This window comes from Rhinoderma darwinii, chromosome 1, assembly GCF_050947455.1.
Source record: "Rhinoderma darwinii isolate aRhiDar2 chromosome 1, aRhiDar2.hap1, whole genome shotgun sequence".
Classification (NCBI taxonomy): Eukaryota; Metazoa; Chordata; class Amphibia; order Anura; family Rhinodermatidae; genus Rhinoderma; species Rhinoderma darwinii.
The window spans coordinates 259,218,444-259,239,794 of NC_134687.1; the positions used below are offsets into that span (position 1 = coordinate 259,218,444).

Below are 21,351 nucleotides of genomic sequence, written 5' to 3' on the forward strand. Positions count from 1 at the left end.
TTATTCTGCGGGTCAGTACGATTCCGGCGATACCTAATTTATAGCACTTTTTTATGTTTTACAACTTTTTGCACAATAAAATTACTTTTGTAAAAAGAATGTATTTTTTCTGTCGCCAAGTTGTGAGAACCATAACTTTTTAATTTTTTTGTCGACGGACGTGTATGAGGGCTTGTTTTTTGCGGGACGAGCTATAGTTTTTATAGGTACCATTTTTGGATACGTGCGACTTTTTGATCACTTTTTATTGTAATATTTGTAGGGCAAAGTGACCAAAAAACAGAAACTCTGGTAACGTTTTTTACGGGTTTTTTTTACGCTGTTCACCGCGTGCAATAAATAATATAATATTTTGATACCTCAGGTCGTTACGGTCGCGGCGATACCAAATACATATGGTTTATTATTATTTTTCAATAATAAAGGACTTGATAAGAGTAAAAGGGGGATTGTGTTTTATTTGATTACTTGAAACTTTTATTGTTTTCAAACTTTTATTTTTTGCACTTTTTTTTACACTTTTTTATACTTTTTTTACACTTTTTCTCAAGTCCCACTAGGGGACTTGAAGGTCCAACGGTCAGATTTTTTTTTTTCTAATACATTGCACTACCTATGTAGTGCAATGTATTAGATCTGTCAGTCATTCACTGACAGCAAGCCGTTTAGGCTTCGCCTCCCGGCGGGGCCTAAATCGGCTTCCGTAATGGCAGAGCAGGAGACCATTGTGTCTCCTGTTGCCATAACAGCAGTCGCCAGTCCCGATTGCCTGTCAGGGCTGGCGATCTGCTAGTAACCGCTACGATGCAGCAATCGCTTTCGATTGCTGCATCGAAGGGGTTAATGGCAGGGATCGGAGCTAGCTCCGGTTCCTGCCATTACAGGTGGATGTCAGCTGTACAGTACAGCTGACCTCCACCGCTGATGATGCCGGATCAGCTCCTGACCCGGCGCCATCTTGCCAGCAGCTACGGAAGCCGATCAGGCTCCGCCGCCGGGCGGATCTTGACCGGCTTCGGTGCTAGGCAGACCAGGAGGCCAGTATTAGGCCTCCGGTTGCCATTGCAGCCACCGGAACCCCGGCAATTTCATTGCTGGGGCTCCGATGAGCTGCAAACACCTTAAGTGCAGCGATCGCGTTTGAGCGCTGCACTTAAGGGGTTAATGGCGGGGATCGAAGCTAATTTCGGTCCCCGCCGTTACAGTCGGATGTCAGCTGTAAGATACAGCTGAGATCCGACGATGATGGCACCGACTCAGCTTCTGAGCCGGTGCCAAACGTTTGACGTACATGTACGGCATTTTGCGGGAAGTCAATGCTTTCCATGACGTACATGTACGTCAAATGTCGGGAAGGGGTTAAGGCTTGACACAGGATAGAATTGAGAACAGCGAACCTAGTTATTTATTGTTGTTTTTCTAAGGTATTAACGGTTTTTATTTTGCTTTGCGGTGTGCTTCTCTAATGTGACGAATTGTCGGATGATCAAGCAACACATACAGAAGACTTTCAGAAGTATCGACGTCGGTGTCCTTCAAGTGAAGTTCAGCAGGTCGGGGAAAGGCGTTCCAGAGTAAAAGGACCTTTTTCATGCAGCAAGGGACAAGGAGGACAACGCAGACTGAGATGACTTCTCCACACTTAAACTACTTGCTAAAAACAGTTCATTAAATCCCATACCACCCACTACATATAGGTCAGTAACAATGTTGTGGTCCACTTTATTAGACAAGGCTTATGCACACGATAAGTTGTGCATCAGCACGAGTAGTGTTTTTAACAAAACCTCCAAACGGTTCCAAATGTTAGCAAAGTTAGTATACACTTTTAAGGATACAATTTGGAGGCCGGAACATGTTGAGGCAATAGCCGGCACGAGAATCGCAGGGGAGGTGGCCACAGGTAACTCTCACTGCCATTGTGTCGAAAATCTCAAGCAGATTCACACACGGGAGACTCAGCTTTACTGGCCTAGTACTAACGGCATGGGACCCTTGCCCACGAAACAAGTTTGCATTTCGGCAATGGCACAGGGGCAACAGCGCCATTGTTTTCTGAGGATCGCAGATCCAATAATCCGGGTTCAGATACTAGGGTACAGGTGGAGCGTACGTTGAATTTCTCTCCATACCTTTGGAGAATAAACATATTAGTCGCCTCCACAGAGAGGACTCAACATGGGGATTGGGCAGCAGATGGGATACAGTACATACCACTACCAATCCGCCAACGCGTCCTATAAGATCAGAAGAATTTTATCACCGCTATAACAACATGGATAGGATAAATTTCTTGTTGAGGATCTGTAAAGAGATCCCAAAGTATGATCCAAATGTGGATCCGTTTACGGCATGTGATATTTTTGAGGGCCATTGCAGAAAATATTCGGTGGCCCCGGAATATCGCATGGAATTGTTTAAATTGATGTTGCCTACCCACCTCAACCAGAGGTATGAGGCAATGGGGAGAAAGTATCCCAAAAATTGCCAATTTAATGATGTGGAAGACCGCTTTTCAATACTCACGAGATTGGCAACATGACACTGGGATGTCACTGCAGAGATCCTTGCAAAGTTCAAACCTTCCATACGGGATGAGCCTTTGACGCTCTGTGGTCGGTTTGAAGCGATGTACAGGAAGGTTACCAAGGATCAAGGTATGGGAGTTCCACAAGGCATGGTTCGCATGTTAGTGGAAAAATTATCATACCTTGACACTGCTATACGTCTGAGTGCAGCAGAGAAGCCATCGCTCATCGATCCAGCCATGATTATTGAGCAGTGTAGACAGGATATACTACACAATAAGAAGTTGATAAAAGTTGGGGAGTATGGGGATGTCAACGGTACATTGCAAGATGAACGTGGACATCAGGCTAGGATATATCCATCTCTGCATCCTACAGTCCCATCCTTGGATACAGCCATGATTATTGAGCAGTATTAAACAAGATATACTGCACAATAAGAAGTCCATAAAAGTTAGAGAGGGTAGGGATGTCAATGTTTCATCACAAGATAAACGTGGACATAATGCTAAGATCTACCCATCTCTGCATCACACAGCCACAGACAGCTTACGATGCTTTTTGTGCGGGCAACATAGTCACATAAAGAGGAATTGTCCTCAACTGAATCTTACCTACCACGACAAGTATGGTAATAATAATGGTTTCAAGATTAAACCTAATTATGCCAAACAGGCTGGGGAACATCCAGATAGCGGCCAGAAAAACTGGCAAGCGCAGACACTGAAACGTGTGGCACTTGTAAATGCTCCAGACCATGCAGGCAGTGGAACATTAAGTGCTGAATCTCGTAATTCTGCACAGAATGTTCCAGTAGATAGATCACAGGTGGCGATTTGTTCCACAGAAGTACCCACTGGAAATCTGTTACAAATCGATTGAAGGGTGGGGATCCCTAAAGATTTGGCTTTAGTATGTCATATCATGCTGGATTCTTCAGGGAGACCCCACATTAAAGATAAAATAAAATATCAGGACATGAAGATCATGCCTGACACTGGTGCGGAAATGTATATTACCAATGTCAAACATGGTCTGCAGCCAGACCTCAATGTGTTGTGATCGGATTTAATCACCAACAAGGCGGGGGGGGGGGGGGTGATAGCCAACAGGATAGATGAAGTTGTGGTTCAGATTGCCAGATATGTGACCCTGAAAATCCCAATGAGGTATTACCCCAGCTCAGACAACATCATGGGAACCGATGTAATGACACAAAACGGATGGATCATTGATGTGGCAAATTGCATGGCGTGGAGGGGTTCCAGACAGTCAAAGGTATGTGTCATGCAACGTCATTGTCTGGGACCACCCCTGCCCATGGTTGACAACACTACTGACATCCTGGAACACAAATAGCAAGAGGTTTCACACAACGCAGACCTCGTGCCTATGGTGTACGAGTACCCAGACCAATGGGCTCAGGGCAAGAAGGACTGTGGGAGAATGGTTGGTATTCAGGTGGACATACAAGGGCCAGACCGACCACCTCAACGACAATACCGTTTTCCACCCGAAGCCACTCAGTCAATAATGGACACATTCCAGGACTTGGCAATAAGGGGAGTGGTCATAGAGGGTAATTCAAGATGAAATAACCCTCTATGGCCAGTTAGGAAAAAGGATACCATGGCATGAAGGCTAACGATAGACCTGTGGGTCCTTAATAAATACACCCTTGGTTGCACAGACTCCTGACATAATGGTGAGGATAAGCGTCAAAAGTCGCATATTCTCAACCATTGATGTTGCAAATGGGTTTTCCTCTATCGAGATAACTGAAATTTGTAGGTACAAGTTTGCCTTCATGGTAGGGAACAAGCAGTACATGTTTTCTGTACTCCCTCAGGGGTTCTATAGTAGCCTTACATATTTTCACCAGGCATTGGCAGCCGTACTGATTGTGTTCACACGGAAGGGGTGCCTGCTGCAATATGTAGATGACTTGCTCCTTCATACAGAGATCAAGGAAGAACACTTGGCACTGTTAGGCCTGATTCACACGAGCGTGTTAAATATCCGTGGGACGGCTGTTGAAACAGCGGCCGTCCCACAGACCTATGTAATTCAATGTGGCCGTTGACACAGCCGTTGTTACAATGTCCTATCTTTTCACGCATCACGCATCCCTCCATTGACTCTCAACTATGGTGGATGTGTGACATCGCGTCCCACAGCGCTGAGCACGGATGCACCTCAGACGTGAAAAACTGCAGTTTTTCACGTCCAAGATGCGCAGCACTCGTGTGAATCAGGCCTTAAGGGAATTTTTGGGAATGCTTGCCCGGGCGGGGCTCAAACTGAGTCCTCAGATGGCAAAACTGGCTAGGACAAAAGTGACCTTCCTTGGTGTCTAGACCTTTCATGGAGCCAAGGGCATCATAGTGGCCCGTGTGGAAGCCATGGTGAGATTACGCAGACCAGGCGCTCTACAGGACTTGCGCAAGTTCCTAGGAGCAGCAAATTTCATGAGAGAGTTCATAGAGAATTTTGCAACTAAATCAAAGCCCCTATATGAACTCCACAGAGGGGAAGAACCTTCCCCGATGGACTGGTCTGAGGCCCAGGAAGAGTCCTTTTCTACTCTGAAGAGAGACCTCTCTTCTGCCCCAGTCCTGGCCATGCCGCACCCTGAAAGTGAAATGGTGATTAAGGCCCATGTTTGTACAGAGTCTATCTCGGCGGTCCTGCTACAATTGGTAGTATCCGAGAACAGACCTCTGGGATACTTCTTCAGGCTTCTTTCACCTGTTGAGAGAGGCCATGATGAGTGTGCCAACTAACTGGCCGCCATACATTATGCGGTCAAGACGACTGAGCATATTTGTAGGCTTCAGGCCCCTCGCTATACAGACTCCGCACTCTCCATTATTCCTCTTACTCAAGGACACACTAACTGGAGTCTCTCAACAGAGATGTGGATTAAATCTGACAGTCAGTCACAAGGCAAAGTATGTTCTGTCTGAGTTGTTAAATACGACCGGAACTGAACATGACTGTGGTCAACCCACTATGACCACTGCCCTACTTTTCAGGATGAATACACATCCAGATGAAAGAATCATCTTTGTTGATGGCTCTCGTTTTCATCTGGATGGCACCTATCTGACAGATTTTTCTGTTCTGGATGAGACCACAGGTACCCAGTGTCTTGTCAGGCTGCCAGGTGACCTGTCAGCACAACGGGCTGAACTGTAGGCTGTACGAGAAGCCCTTCTCCTTAAACCCCCAGGGAATCATACCATATATAGCGAAAGCTCATATGTGGTCCGATCCCTCACGCTCCAGCTGGAAACCTGGAAAAGACGGGGATTTTTGGATAGCCAGAACCAACCACTAGTCCATGTCACTGTCCTGAAACAGTTGTGGGAAGGGGGCATGGCAAAACCTGGAGAGTCAACTATCATAAAGATACCAGCACACCAGAAAGATGATGATCCCTTGGTCCTGGGAAACAACAAGGCGGATGAATCCGCCAAATTGGCTGCAGTGTCTGGGGTCCTCCAAGAACCAGACACTGAAGATTTACCAGCATATCAAATTGCAGTACGCAGTAGAAACCTTAAGGATGGTGCCGTGTCATTTGAGGAGGAACAATCCAAAGATCCTCTTCTAATGACACACATCACTGCACCACATGATCCTTGGTCAATAAACAGGGTATCGTGTGCTACGACACGAGTACTAAAACACTTCCCCTACCAGTAGTCGCGCAGCATCTGCAAACAGAACTGACGAGACTAAACCATCAGCTGTTAGGACACCATGGATGGGATAAACTATTGTCCCTCTTAAAGGAAAAATTATACTGGCCAGGAACGTCCAAAACAGTAGAGGAAGTGACACAACAATGCCTGGTGTGTGCCCATATTAACCCAAGAACCCCAGCTCTAAAGCCTGCCTGTATTGCAGCGGGTTCCTCCAGCAGAGGGACCATGGTCTGCAATACAAATCGATTACATAGGACCATTACCAGCAGGTAGCCTTAATTGTCGCAATGCACTGGTGGTTGTGGACGTCTTCTCCAAATGGGTGGAAGCCATCCCCATTCGAAATCATGACTGTGATGACGGGGTAGGGAGACAGACAGGTGAGCCCTAATCTACCCGCCACTCAGTCCCTGCCTACTTGCACGGCCCATCCTAGGCGACGGCGTACAACTGGGCGCCGGTCCCTACGCTCAATAAGTTCACGACAGACCAACAGACAAGGGTACACAGAAGCTAAGGGAAATGGGGCAGTTGCCCACGGCAACACCGTGAGCTACAAGAGTAGTGAACGAGCCGAGTCAAACCAGGAGTGTACGAGGTACCAAACGCAGAGCAGGAGAGTGGTCAGTAAAGCCAGGGTCAATTTGAAGCAGAGGTAAATAGTACTAGCAGGAGCAGCAGAGCCAGGAAACCAGACAGAATCACAGGCAAAGGAGGAGCAGGAAATGAAGGTATAAATAGACAGGGGGCGGGAGCTAGCTCTGTCTGGCCAGGCTGTGGTAGGTAAATCCATTGTAATGACCGGTCGCAAAATGCCGCTCTGTTTTTCAAACGAGCCTCAGATATCTGAACCTATGAAGGATGCATTGCCAGGAATGTATATCTCCAAAAGGTTCAGCAGAGCCTGAAGGAATTGCTGCCACACACAGCAATCCGGATGCACAGACCGTATATACAGGGGGAGACTCCCTTGCCCTTTGTAGGTGATTTGGTAATGGTAAAGGTGTTCCGCAGGGCTGGGCCCTGGGATGCAAACTGAGAAGAACCCTACACCATCCTGGAGGTAATGGGTGAGACCATGCTGAGAGTACAGAGGCCAAAAACATCCAGGAAAAACACACATGGACGACAAACTGTTTTTTGTATCCACATCGACCAAGCAAAAGCCACCCAAGCCTCCCCAACTCAATTAATGAACAGATAGAGTTGAATAAAGGGGGGGATGATAGGTCCAAGGTGGATAACAGAACACACTACATACACATTGTCGGGTGATAAGGGAAGGCATGTTAAACACATTATCCCTTACCAGATCTCAGGACGAAGGAACATCGCCGAACTGAGAATCGTGAGGATTTTTGGATAGCTAGCTACCACATGAAAAGGGTATGTTTCCAGTTTGTGATGCTAGCGGTAGGCATGATTTTGGTGAATCCTGGCTCCTCTGTGGATAGTTTCGAACCCACTTTAGGTACAGATGACAGATTACTTGGGTTACCAAGTCTTACAGCCATAGAATGTTTGGAAGGTAGAGTGCTGGAAACATACAGCAACCTTACATTTGAGCCAGGGCAGTGGTATTTGTATGGGTTCCAGAGACAGGGTTTTGCCAATGGTGTAGTTCAACACTATACCCCGGTGGAGAACGTATCTGCCATACATCATGACTTACATGCTCTATGCCTGAAGGAATATAGCCCTTTTCAGGACTCAGACCTGACACCCACTAAGTCTTTCAGATGGGTGTCAAAGAATCCACACTTGCATACATACAGGCAAGTGACCGCTAATAAAACAAAGGTGTTGTGCACTAGGGAAGGAGTTCTGAGTCCTGAAGATGTCACTGGGGCAGAGTATAGTGGGTGGTATATCCTTAAAGCCATTTTCCTGAGTACTAAAGAGTCAGGATGGCCTGAGCGTAATGACATATTTTGACAGACCCATACCTGTAATAGGCACCCTGAAGGCGTACTGTATGTTAAGGAATTCTTATATGGACATGAATAGGAAACCAAAATATGCACATGGACATGTTTCCACAGATTATTTACGGACCAGTGTCATAATGTTTAAGCTAAACTGCAGTAACTCTGGGCAAGTACTATGTAATGATCAGGGCGGTCAGGTAAAACTGGAAGGCCGTTTTGTGAGACAGTCGACGAGGGGTGCTGGACATTTACACAGTGGATCTATCTTTCCAAGTTTGAACCCATCCGGAACTTAGTATTACAGGTTGGAGACAATGACCAATGGTATCCCTTTAAAGGAAGAGGTCAGGTATGTATGAAGTTGGTATGAATTCCTTATGAATCAGAAGGTCTCCAGCCAGTGAAACCTCATTCTGACTCTTGTAAAGTCCCTACCCATAGCTTGGCAGATCCCATTACTCCTCAGTTATCATCTCCCTGGAGAATTATCACCGATACCAAATTTGTGCTATACACATGGAGAGTTTCGGTAGATGTTTTCATGGTAGATTACTGGGATCATAGATATAAGGAGTTCGTGAGGAACCAAATTGACATGATAAGAGGATGGGTAGAGTCAGGACAAGAGGTAAGAAAGGAAAATAGACTCTGGGGTGTCACGGTGTGTGGGTATGTGGACCCACTAGGCCGCGCCGCCATAGACAGCAGGCCAAACAACATCAGTGTCGCAGCAATACAAAGTCCCGCACTAGGGTACTTGGATAGTCAAGACAGTGGCCGAGGCTTTGACACAGATGACAGCAGGTGCAGTGGGTTGCACCAGACGTGGTAGATCACACTGGACGTTGCAGATGTCACTGGACATGGCAGATTGCACTGGATGTGGCAGGCGGCAGCAGGTGCTGAGGGACACGACTCCAACTCTAACAGGCTCTGGAACAAGGACACAGCACAGGATACAGGGCACGGGTAACAACAGGAACAGGATAGCACTAAGGGACCATTTGGAAGGACTGACATGGGAACACTAACAATGCTCAGGCAAGGTTCAGAAGGGAAGGGCCCTTTTTATAGTCCAGAGAATCATGGGCAGTTGATGATGATCATTCCATTTGTGCGCGCGCACCCTACGGGACAAAGTGGAACGGAACGGAAGTTAGCGCTGGCGTTTCCTAGGAAGAACATGCGAGCCAGTGCTCACAGATCCATGGCTGCGGCTGCCAGGGAGTGAGTAAACCCGGCGTTCCGCGGCCATGGACGCTACATGGAGTGACAGAAAACGAATGGATCTGGTAGCCATGGGCCTAGGAGGAGGTGCGTTGGGAGTAGGAGCTATGAACACTATGGATTTGGAAGTCCTAAAGAGTAAACTTGGGAATCTGGGGAGACTTGCCAGTGAAGGTTTTAAGATCCAGCTTGATGTAAACCATGTCCTTGAGGGTCTACAGTATGCATACATAGATGCCACTACCTCTCTATCTTCTGCTCTACGAGAGAAGTTTAGGAGGTTAGTTGTAGGTCTCCTGGAGGAGCAGGATCGTACACAACTCGCTCTGACATGTACAAAGATCAGGGGCAACTCTCAGGCAACTTGAAACATATTGTGTTGTCACTGTATAGCAGCCACTACCCATTTAACCTCCGACATAGGGTAAGTCCTCAGATATCTTCGTTTGCAATGAACCATACGAACTGGTGGGTAGTTCAGTGGCATGGGTGATGGAATCTGATGCACCTTGGCACCCGTATCGGGCACTGTAAGACAGGGATATAGTGCCACAAACCGGGGTGTTGTCAAGCAGAATATGGTGCTTCATCCATAGCTCCCATCAGATATCCTAACCTATGAGGGCAGCCATCCATATCTGTTTGATACAGATGGATGTTGGAAGAAGGATGATGCTAACCTCTGCCAAGATAATTACGACCGGGTGCAGACCAATCCAATACCCTCTTCAAACCTAAAATACATGGGTCAAGGGTATTGGTGCTGGTATCAAATGCAGAAGGCTTCATATACCATCCACGCGACTAACTGCACCGAAAGAGGCATACTCCTCCCAGGAGCATATTGTACCCTTAATCCCGTATTAGGCATTGATGTGGTGGATCAGAAAGGAAAAAATCCTATGACTCCTCAATAAAGGCTTGACATCCTTCCAGATACCCCTTTGAGACTCCAGATGATTCCTCTGGGGTTTGGCACTGAACTGAGAAAGCTCTTGCTAGACTTCAGTGAGAAAGAGGATGTCATGGAGAAACTGAAAGATTTCCAACATCGAGCCACCATTCAGTTGGAACAGGACACTACATAGATCACAGAAATTGTGAACAACCATGAGACGGACTCAGGAGTGTCTTGGTGGGAGAGCTTGTTCAGATATAGTCCCAAGGCCACTTCCATTTTTAACTTGCTCATCCACCCGGCGATAATCCTTCTCATTTTTGTAGTAATCATATACTTTGGACTGTTCTTCTTGTACAGATGAATGAAAGAACTGGTCGACCAAGTACAACGAGGTCAAGCAGAAAGCCATGAAAATATTCGTAGACGGGGTTTAAAAAAGATACAGCAACGTTTCGGTTCAACAGGAGGAAGGTTCCTGTTGAACCGAAACGTTGCTGTATCTTTTTTGAGGTGAATAAATCCACTTTGCTTGCATCTGCCTTGAAGTCCTGGTGCCGTCACTGCTTTCTACTCTGTTTTCTATATATATATATATATATATATATATATATATACATATAGGGATAGATAGATAGATAGATAGATAGATAGATAGATAGATAGATAGATAGATAGATAGATAGATAGATAGATAGATAGATAGATAGATAGATAGATAGATAGATAGATAGATAGATAGATAGATAGATAGATAGATAGAGATAGATGTAAAGTGTATATCTGTATCAATGGGTCATACAAAAACTTTTAAGGTGTACGTATAGACATTCTAGGTGTAGATATTTGTCCGCAACATAGGCATACTCAGTGAGGACATGCCTGTCCCACAGCGAGTGAGTATGTACTTGTAGGCGGGCATATATCTACAGCCTGTAGTGACCCCATTTACATGTGTACCTTTCACATGTTTATGGAGGAGTAGTGAGAGATTCTGTTGGAGCATTTATCTCTATATGTACATACACCTATGGCATGGGGGGAATATTTTTGTATGTTTCGTTATTTTACACTTTGGATGATTGGGTAGTGTGTAGGAGCCCTTAGGGACAGGTAAGATACACACACACACCCTTGTAGGTAAATGCCACCTCAACCTTAGAACTGGTATGGTCCATTCGTTGATGGATTGAATGTTAGAGGGGAAATGGAAGGCGATACTCCACCCCACAATTATATTCCTAGGTACTGAGACGTCACCTCCTCCTCAGGGATGTTAACCTGCCATGATAGTGACCTGGGTATCGGCCCACAAAGATTGTTTCATCTTCAATCAGGGTGCTGGGAAAAGTTGGAAAAGTAACGGACTGTGTATTGAGGCGAAAGGAAGGGCTAAGCCATTCCAAGGCTGACCGTGTAAGGGCATAAGTAGTCTTACACGGGTCGGCATGCTAAAATTGGATCGGTCGCTGGAAAGACCATTTGACACCTCTAAAGAGGAAGGAATTCCAAGCAAGAAAGAACAAGGACTCTGAGGTTCATTGAATTTGAGGTTTCGTATGAGCTTCGTTCGTTTGATGGACTTTGAGGCTTTGTACTATGGACTCTGAGGTTTCGTTTCTACTTCGTTTTATGGGCTGTATGGGTCCATTTCAACTTTATTCTATGGACTGTGAGGTTTCGTTTCTATGGACTGTGAGGTTTCGTTTTAGCTTCATTCTATGGACTCTAGACTTCTGAGTCTGAGGACTGGCGGGAAGTTGTCGTTGAGGTGATAAGTGATGTCTTGTATCCAAGGTATACGTCCTTCCATTTCAGACCATTACCAGTAACCAGGGAGGTTGAGGGGGTAATTACAACCTCACAAACACTTCCCAAAATTGCATTGTCACATCCCCGACAACAGGAGGACTGTAAAGGGAAGTTACCCCTATATATATATATATATATATATATATATATATATACACACTAGCGTTCAAAAGTTTGGGGTCACCCAGACAATTTTGTGTTTTCCATGAAAACTCACACTTATATTTATCAAATGAGTTGCAGAATGACTAGAAAATATAGTCAAGACATTGACAAGGCTACAAATAATGATTTTTATCTGAAATAATAATTTTCTCCTTCAAACTTTGCTTTCCTCAAAGAATGCTCCATTTGCAGCAATTACAGCATTGCAGACCTTTGGCATTCTAGCTGTTAATTTGCTGAGGTAATCGGGAGAAATTTCACCCCATGCTTCCAGATGCCCCTCCCACAAGTTGGATTGGCTTGAGGGGTACTTCTTGCGTACCATACGGTCAAGCTGCTCCCACAACAGCTCTATGGGGTTGAGATCTGGTGACTGCGCTTGCCACTCCATTACAGATAGAATGCCAGCTGCCTGCTTCTTCCCTAAATAGTTCTTGCATAATTTGGAGGTGTGCTTTGGGTCATTGTCCTGTTGTAGGATGAAATTGGCTCCAATCAAGCGCTGTCCACAGGGTATGGCATGGCATTGCAAAATGGAGTGATAGCCTTCCTTATTCAAAATCCCTTTTACCTTGTACAAATCTCCCACTTTACCAGCACCAAAACAACCCCAGACCATCACACCATGCTTGACAGATGGCGTCAGGCGCTCTTCCAGCATCTTTTCAGTTGTTTTCACCCCATGCTTCCAGATGCCCCTCCCACAAGTTGGATTGGCTTGAGGGACACTTCTTGCGTACCATACGGTCAAGCTGCTCCCAAAACAGCTCTATGGGGTTGAGATCTGGTGACTGCGCTTGCCACTCCATTACAGATAGAATGCCAGCTGCCTGCTTCTTCCCTAAATAGTTCTTGCATAATTTGGAGGTGTGCTTTGGGTCATTGTCCTGTTGTAGGATGAAATTGGCTCCAATCAAGCGCTGTCCACAGGGTATGGCATGGCATTGCAAAATGGAGTGATAGCCTTCCTTATTCAAAATCCCTTTTACCTTGTACAAATCTCCCACTTTACCAGCACTAAAACAACCCCAGACCATCACACCATGCTTGACAGATGGCGTCAGGCGCTCTTCCAGCATCTTTTCAGTTGTTTTCACCCCATGCTTCCAGATGCCCCTCCCACAAGTTGGATTGGCTTGAGGGGCACTTCTTGCGTACCATACGGTCAAGCTGCTCCCACAACAGCTCTATGGGGTTGAGATCTGGTGACTGCGCTTGCCACTCCATTACAGATAGAATGCCAGCTGCCTGCTTCTTCCCTAAATAGTTCTTGCATAATTTGGAGGTGTGCTTTGGGTCATTGTCCTGTTGTAGGATGAAATTGGCTCCAATCAAGCGCTGTCCACAGGGTATGGCATGGCATTGCAAAATGGAGTGATAGCCTTCCTTATTCAAAATCCCTTTTACCTTGTACAAATCTCCCACTTTACCAGCACCAAAACAACCCCAGACCATCACACCATGCTTGACAGATGGCGTCAGGCGCTCTTCCAGCATCTTTTCAGTTGTTCTGCGTCTCACAAATGTTCTTCTGTGTGATCCAAACACCTCAAACTTTGATTCGTCTGTCCATAACACTTTTTTCCAATCTTCCTCTGTCCAATGTCTGTGTGCTTTTGCCCATATTAATCTTTTCCTTTTATTAGCCAGTCTCAGATATGGTTTTTTCTTTGCCACTCTGCCCTGAAGGCCAGAATCCCGGAGTCGCCTCTTCACTGTAGACGTTGACACTGGCGTTTTGCGGGTACTATTTAATGAAGCTGCCAGTTGAGGACCTGTGAGGCGTCTATTTCTCAAACTAGGGACTCTAATGTACTTGTCTTGTTGCTCAGTTGTGCAGCGAGGCCTCCCACTTCTCTTTCTACTCTGGTTAGAGCCTGTGTGTGCTGTCCTCTGAAGGGAGTAGTACACACCGTTGTAGGAAATCTTCAGTTTCTTGGCAATTTCTCGCATGGAATAGCCTTAATTTCTAAGAACAAGAATAGACTGTCGAGTTTCACATGAAAGCTCTCTTTTTCTAGCCATTTTGAGAGTTTAATCGAACCCACAAATGTAATGCTCCAGATTCTCAACTAGCTCAAAGGAAGGTCAGTTTTATAGCTCCTCTAAACAGCAAAACTGTTTACAGCGGTGCTAACATAATTGCACAAGGGTTTTCAAGTGTTTTCTAATCATCCATTAGCCTTCTAACACAGTTAGCAAACACAATGTACCATTAGAACACTGGAGTGATGGTTGCTGGAAATTGGCCTTTATACACCTATGTAGATATTGCATTAAAAACCAGACGTTTGCAGCTAGAATACTCATTTAGCACATTAACAATGTATAGAGTGTATTTCTGATTAATTTAATGTTATCTTCATTGAAAAAGACTGTGCTTTTCTTTAAAAAATAAGGAAATTTCTAAGTTACCCTAAACTTTTGAACGGTAGTGTATATATACTGTATATATATATATATATATATATATATATATATATAAATAGATAATTAGACGAGAAGTCTCACAGGGCATATAGGTATAGCGGTGGGAGACAAATCTCAACCACCCATATAGATAAAGACTCTAACAATAAGTATTATAAACTGGAGAATGAAAGGAGTCCATACATATCAAAGTATGAAAAAATACACATCTTTATTCATGACATTAAATACACAAAATGACAAAAACTGAGAATCTAAAATGAATCCTTGTCTGGATCACCAATATATACATTGATCAGAGTATATTAATATAGTTTATGTATAATATAAAAGATTTATTTAGTTTAATGTTACTCCAACACAGGGTGCATCTATATTAAAAATTTCAAGTACAAGTGGTACAAAAGATAGAGTATGCAGAGCTCAAAAGTAAAAAGCCTGTATTTACTTAAAGCGACTAGTGCCTTTGAAAAACGGCATGAAGCCAAGGTAGATCTAGCAGATGCACTTACCCATGTTGAGGAGATTAGTGTGACCCGATATGTAGAGGTGCGCTCCTCATACACTCCTTTACAACACCCACTTGGTCAAAAGTAAAAACACGCCCAGTTGGGCATTAAGAAACTAAATCTAAAATTGCTCATAACATGCTCAAAAATGATCGTTTTTCAAAATAAAAACCACTGCTGGTATCTACATTCCAGCGCCGATCAGATTATGTAGGAGATAGAGCATTTATAATGTGGTGACAGAGCCTCTTTAAAGAGACTCTGTCACCAGATTTTGCAACCCCTATCTGTTATTTCAGCAGATCGGCGCTGCAATGTAGATAAGAGTAACGTTTTTATTTTTAAAAAACGAGCATTTTTGGCCAAGTTATGACCATTTTTGTATTTATGCAAATGAGGCTTTCTAAAGTCCAACTGGGCGTGTTTAAAGTAAAAGTCCAACTGGGCGTGTATTATGTGCGTACATCGGGGCGTGTTTACTTCTTTTACTAGCTGGGCGTTCTGACGAGAAGTATCATCCACTTCTATTCAGAACGCCCAGCTTCTGGCAGTGCAGACACAGCGTGTTCTCGAGAGATCACGCTGTGTCGTCACTCACTTCCTGCCCCAGGTCCTGCATCGTGTCGGACGACCGAGGACACATCGGCACCAGAGGCTACAGTTGATTCTGCAGCAGCATCGGCGTTTGCAGGTATGTCGATGTAGCTACTTACCTGCAAACGCTGATGCTGCTGCAGAATCAACTGTAGCCTCTGGTGCCGATGTGGCCGACACGATGCAGGACCTGGGGCAGGAAGTGAGTGACGTCACAGCGTGATCTCTCGAGAACACGCTGTGTGTCTGCACTGCCAGAAGCTGGGTGTTAACGAACAGAAGTGGATGATGCTGATTCGTCCGCATCATACACTCCCATTCCTAACGCCCAGCTAGTAAAAGAAGTAAAAACGCCCCGATGTACACACATAATACACGCCCAGTTGTACTTTTAATGTAAACACGCCCAGTTGTACTTTTGCAAGCCTCATTTGCATAAATACAAAAATGGTCATAACTTGGCCAAAAATGCTCGTTTTTTAAAAATAAAAACGTTACTGTAATCTACATTGCAGCGCCTATCTGCTGCAATAGCAGATAGGGGTTGCAAAATCTGGTGACAGAGCCTCTTTAAGTAAATACAGGCTTTTTACTTTTGAGCTCTGCATACTCTATCTTTTGTACCACTTGTACTTGAAATTTTTAATATAGATGCACCCTGTGTTGGAGTTACATTGAACTAAATAAATCTTTTATATTATACATAAAATATACTAATATACTCTGATCAATTTATATATTGGTGATCCAGACAAGGATTCATTTTAGATTCTCCGTTTTTGTCATTTTGTGTATTTAATGTCATTAATAAAGATGTGTATTTTTTCATACTTTGATATGTATGGACTCCTTTCTTTCTCCAGTTTATATATATATATATATATATATATATATATATATATATATATATATATATATATATAAAATCTCATGTATAACCATTGCACAAACAAAGCAGGAAAATTAGTTATTATCCTGCTGTGCTTAGAACCGATGGGGACAGGAGATACTGCTTTGATCTCTTGTCTCCATTTTAAGTTCCCTGCGCGTATGGGTGTTCACTTTCGATGATGTCATATGAGTGTGGATAGGGGATACATGTGTTTGTGGGAAAACCCACTTAATGAGAATAAAATAGACAAATCACTTGGTTCAGATGGCTCACACCCCCGAGTTCAAAGGAAATTAGAAACAGTGATAGACAGAAAATTATTTCTGATATTTAAGGATTGTATAATTTAATACAAAAAAAAGGGATCAAAAAGTCAACCCAGAAATTATAAGCTTGTCAGTTTAACCTCTATTGTGGGTAAAATATTTGAGAGTTTTCTAAGAGATGCTATCTTGGACTGTGGCGCAGAAATAATGGTCGCAGGGGTCGCAGTTGTAACCGGCCTCCTAAGCGTGGGGGGCCCGCAGGGCCCCTGTTGCCACTCAGCGCGTTAATGATTAAATAAATTCTCTGTGCCTTGACGCCGGCACTTCCTGGTTACGGGCAGAGCTCCTTAGTGTAACATGCACGGCCGTGGACCGTCGGGACTACACACACCCCCGACGGCCGCTGCCATGGACTTGTGAGCGCTGGTCCGCATCTCCTCCCCAGGAGATGCCACTGCTCATTTCCGCTCCACTCTGATGTGTCCCATAGGCTGCGCGCACACGCTCGTGCCCGGCCTTAAAGTGCCAGTGCATGCACATGTTTAACATCACTAATTAGCCCATGATCACCTTGGACTTAAGTAGGGCCCTGCCCTTTTGCTCATTGCCTGAGCATTGTTCATATTCCTCTGTTAGTCTTGCAAATGGTCCCTTAGTGTTATCCTGTTCCCGTTGTTCGCGTGCCCTGCTACCTGTATTCTGTATCCCGTGTTGTAGTTGTTCCTGTGCCCGCTATAGTGTTGGAGTCGAGTTCTGCCATCTGCCACGTCTGCTTTGTTACACCACGTCTGGTGTCATCTGTCTCGTCTGTATCACCTGCCATCAAGATCCCATCTGTGCCTAGCCGTTGCTACTGTCTGGACTATCACAGGTACCCTTGTGCTTGCACTATATATATATTAACTTGGTACACTGTATTTACTTTATGTACTTTGTGTACGTCACGGACAAATGGAACTCAGTGTACCATGTGACCATGACGTCAAGTGAGGAGCATTCAGGCCAGCATGGAAGAGTCGGTGTGGAAGATCCTGGAAGACTCCAGGTGAGCTGCAGAGGGGTCCTGTAATGTATTGTATTGTATAGTGCTGTCTGTGTTTGCGGTGGAGAGAGGAGATAAATTACAGCCCCCCCCTCTCTCCATCGCAAACTGCACAAAACAATACAATACATTACAAACTGTGGGTTGCGACTCCCTGGGGGGTCGTGTGAAGACCTCCGTGGGGTTGCGAGTCACTCTCCGAGGTCACGGTTCCGTTCACTGCTGGAGCAAGGAGCTGACGGCCCCTTGCTCCAGCATTCACTGTGCCATGAGCGGCTCAAGGCAGACAAGCGCGATGTAGGATAAAAAATAAAAATAAATACATATTGCCAAAAATCGCAAGTGTGAATACAACCTAGCGGTTGTTCAGAATCATTCTTCTGATATTATACTTAGGAAATATATATATATAATAAATGTTGTTTATCCTCTAAGGGACTTAATTTATGTATATCAATTCCAATTGTATGTTACCTTTTCCTGGCCAGGAGATTTTTTTAAACTTGTGTGTATATATTTATATTCCCGACAATATTCGGGGTTCAAAATAAAATATTTTTCATAAATTTCTATTAACCCAAGAGTGCCTAGTCATATTTCTGGAATATTTTTTCTTTTCTTTTTATTTTCTATGTGGCCGAATAATAGCTTTATGCACACTTGCCAACCTCTGGAGGATCCTACACCTTGAGGTTCACGGGACTCCAGAGGCACCAGCGGCTTCAAATACCTGTTTGCTGCTTTGCAATGGCATTTTAGCATCTGCTCTCCTAATCCTATTAATTTGTCTGGCAGAAACCTTCCTCATTATGCTTTTATCTGAACGAACCCGTCTGAGTTTAATTGAAAAACTAATAATTAAATGTTTATGACACTTAAAACCAATGTGCATAATAATTTGGAACACGGTGTAAGCCTGATAAATGTAAATTTTAGCCCACCCAAAAATATATATCAAACAAACATGCCCCATGTAACTGTAATAATGTGTTATATCCTGTATTTGATCACTTACATACCAGCATAAATGACCAGTCCATAACAATATTTGGTGTTACGGATTTTACTTCCCCTTAGTAGGAAACAGTCGTTATTCAAAGAATATTTTTCTCCCTTCCATTCCAGTGTTCCTATAAAGGAATGCATGTTGCTGTTGGCCTCCTCACAGACAACTTTACCTAAATGCAATAAAACAAACAAGAACATTTAAAAAAGTCGTTTGTTAAAGAACCAGTAAGTAATTTACTTAAGACTTTATATGTGAATACACTTAGGATACTATAAACCAAAAAGAAAAGAAAAAGAAAAAAGATCCAGAAATATATGCAGGCACTCTCAGGTATAAACAATTCATATAAAAATCAATTTTATTTAAACCTCTGAATAATTTCAGATATATCAATATATACATACAAATATTATATTAAAAAATCTCCTGACCATAAGAGATGGATAACAAGTGATCTAAAACACCTAAACATGTAGATAAATTCACTCATATGCTACATTTGTTCTCACTAAGCATAGGGACAAAAAAGAAGAAAAAATAATCTGAACAGTCACTGGGTTGTGTTCACACTTGCGTTTTTTGACAAAATAAATTTTATCATTTCAAGGTGGCCACCATCCCTATTTGCAATAGGTAGCATTCTTTTTTGAGTAGTAAACTCCTATGCGTAGGAGATTTAGACCCAGGAAATGAATAATCCTATGGTACATAAGCTGTTTTAACGGCAGATTTGTATGTTATTAAGCTCTTCCCTCCTATTTCATGCAGCCTTATATTTTAAGGATGATAGATAGTTATAGGCAGTCTATTCAATAGACACAAGATCTCAATAGAACCCACTCCATCCTCTTTGTTTAAGGGCGAATGATTTTACCAGACTTTATCTGGAGGCTTATGTTTTTACCTCTGATGTTCAGGTCAGCCTCTGTGATCCATATGCAGGAGCAGTCTATTCATAAGTGGGACGGAAAGACCTTCCAAAGAGAAGTCCCAGGCTGTGTGATCATCCGTATAGCAGACCACTTTCAAACTCCACTGCAAAATTGGATAGCCGGCGACTTTTTCCTTTCAACATCCACTAAGTCCACAACGTGCGCGAGGAGATACACAGTCCGGGAGGGCAAGAGCATATGCCGGTAAATGAGTGAACTTCTATTCACATGGTGTTTCCTTCCATATCGTGTCTCCAAATTTGGTCAGGGATTTGCAGGGCAAGGTAAGGACGTCACTACCTGTCCAGCTTGATTAGATCCATTAGAACAGCTGACGCGTTTCATCCCTACACGGGATTTCCTCAGAGCCGTTTTGGCAAGTGTAATCAAGGGCATTGTATTTATAGTGTCCCAAACGTTTTTTATTGGTTCCTCCATTGCAGATATCAAGAGGCTTCATTTCATATATATAGACAAAATGTGTATAGATTCTTTGTACATTGTATTTATTCACAACTTATAATTCGTTCCAAAAAGAAAAACTTTTCTTTTACAGGTTATTCTGAACGAATAAACAAATAATTCATCTTATTATAAATCCATATCTATATAATATTCTATTTATTCGCGTAATAGCGGAGGATCAGTGGCACACCTTCAAAAGGAACTGAAATATTCCAATGGTTCAAACATAAGTAGCGAAAGGTAAAGAACATTTTTGCGATAGTGCTATCATTACAGATTATATATTTATTATTAACTAATAGTGGGACGGGCAAAGAATTAATTATCCTCCCCCAGTGGGACCATTCCAGACATACAGCCAAGATCTCATCTTTTATAGCTTCATGCACTATCGCGACTATACAGTCTCTCGGAGAGGGCAGGGAAACCAGGCCTCATGCCAAAGGGCAATGAAACCTGTGTCCCCACCCACTCCAAGATTCCGCAAATCCATAGCCAATAACCACAAGGAAAATTCCTTTAGTAAAACATTCTTGGTGCAAAGTTTTTATTATCATTCCATATAGGACAATCCTTTTTAATTTTGTGTTTCTCCACTAGTTATATAGAGTGCCTATTCCTAAGGACGTATAATTATTTCTCCTATCATAATATTTCATATGCAAATTTCTGATCACACGAGAAGTTTTTTGAAACAAAAGTCAAATCTTCTCCATGTTCCAAAATCAAATCATTCCATATTTTTGAAGTACTTTATCTATTAGTTTCAATTATTTTTATTATAATTTTAAAGTTTTTATTTTCATCACATCCCAAAATTAGAGCCCTTACATAGGGATATCTAATATATACTGGAATCACCATTTATTTTAGGGAACTATAAAGGAAAAGGGGGAAAAAAAGGGGGAAAAAGGCCCATATGTTGTCATCCTATGGTATTTGGA

The 21,351-nt window shown here is 43.4% G+C and overlaps 1 protein-coding gene across 1 annotated transcript in view; it reads right to left on the bottom strand.

Moving 5' to 3' along the window:
• The window catches only part of ATP8B3 (ATPase phospholipid transporting 8B3), a 761,685-nt gene that overhangs the window by 494,671 nt on the left and 245,663 nt on the right, over positions 1-21,351 (bottom strand). The window contains exon 9 of the mRNA XM_075852305.1: positions 19,021-19,179. Within this exon, the coding sequence (XP_075708420.1) occupies positions 19,021-19,179 (159 nt within the window). The remainder of the gene's footprint in view (positions 1-19,020; positions 19,180-21,351) is intronic.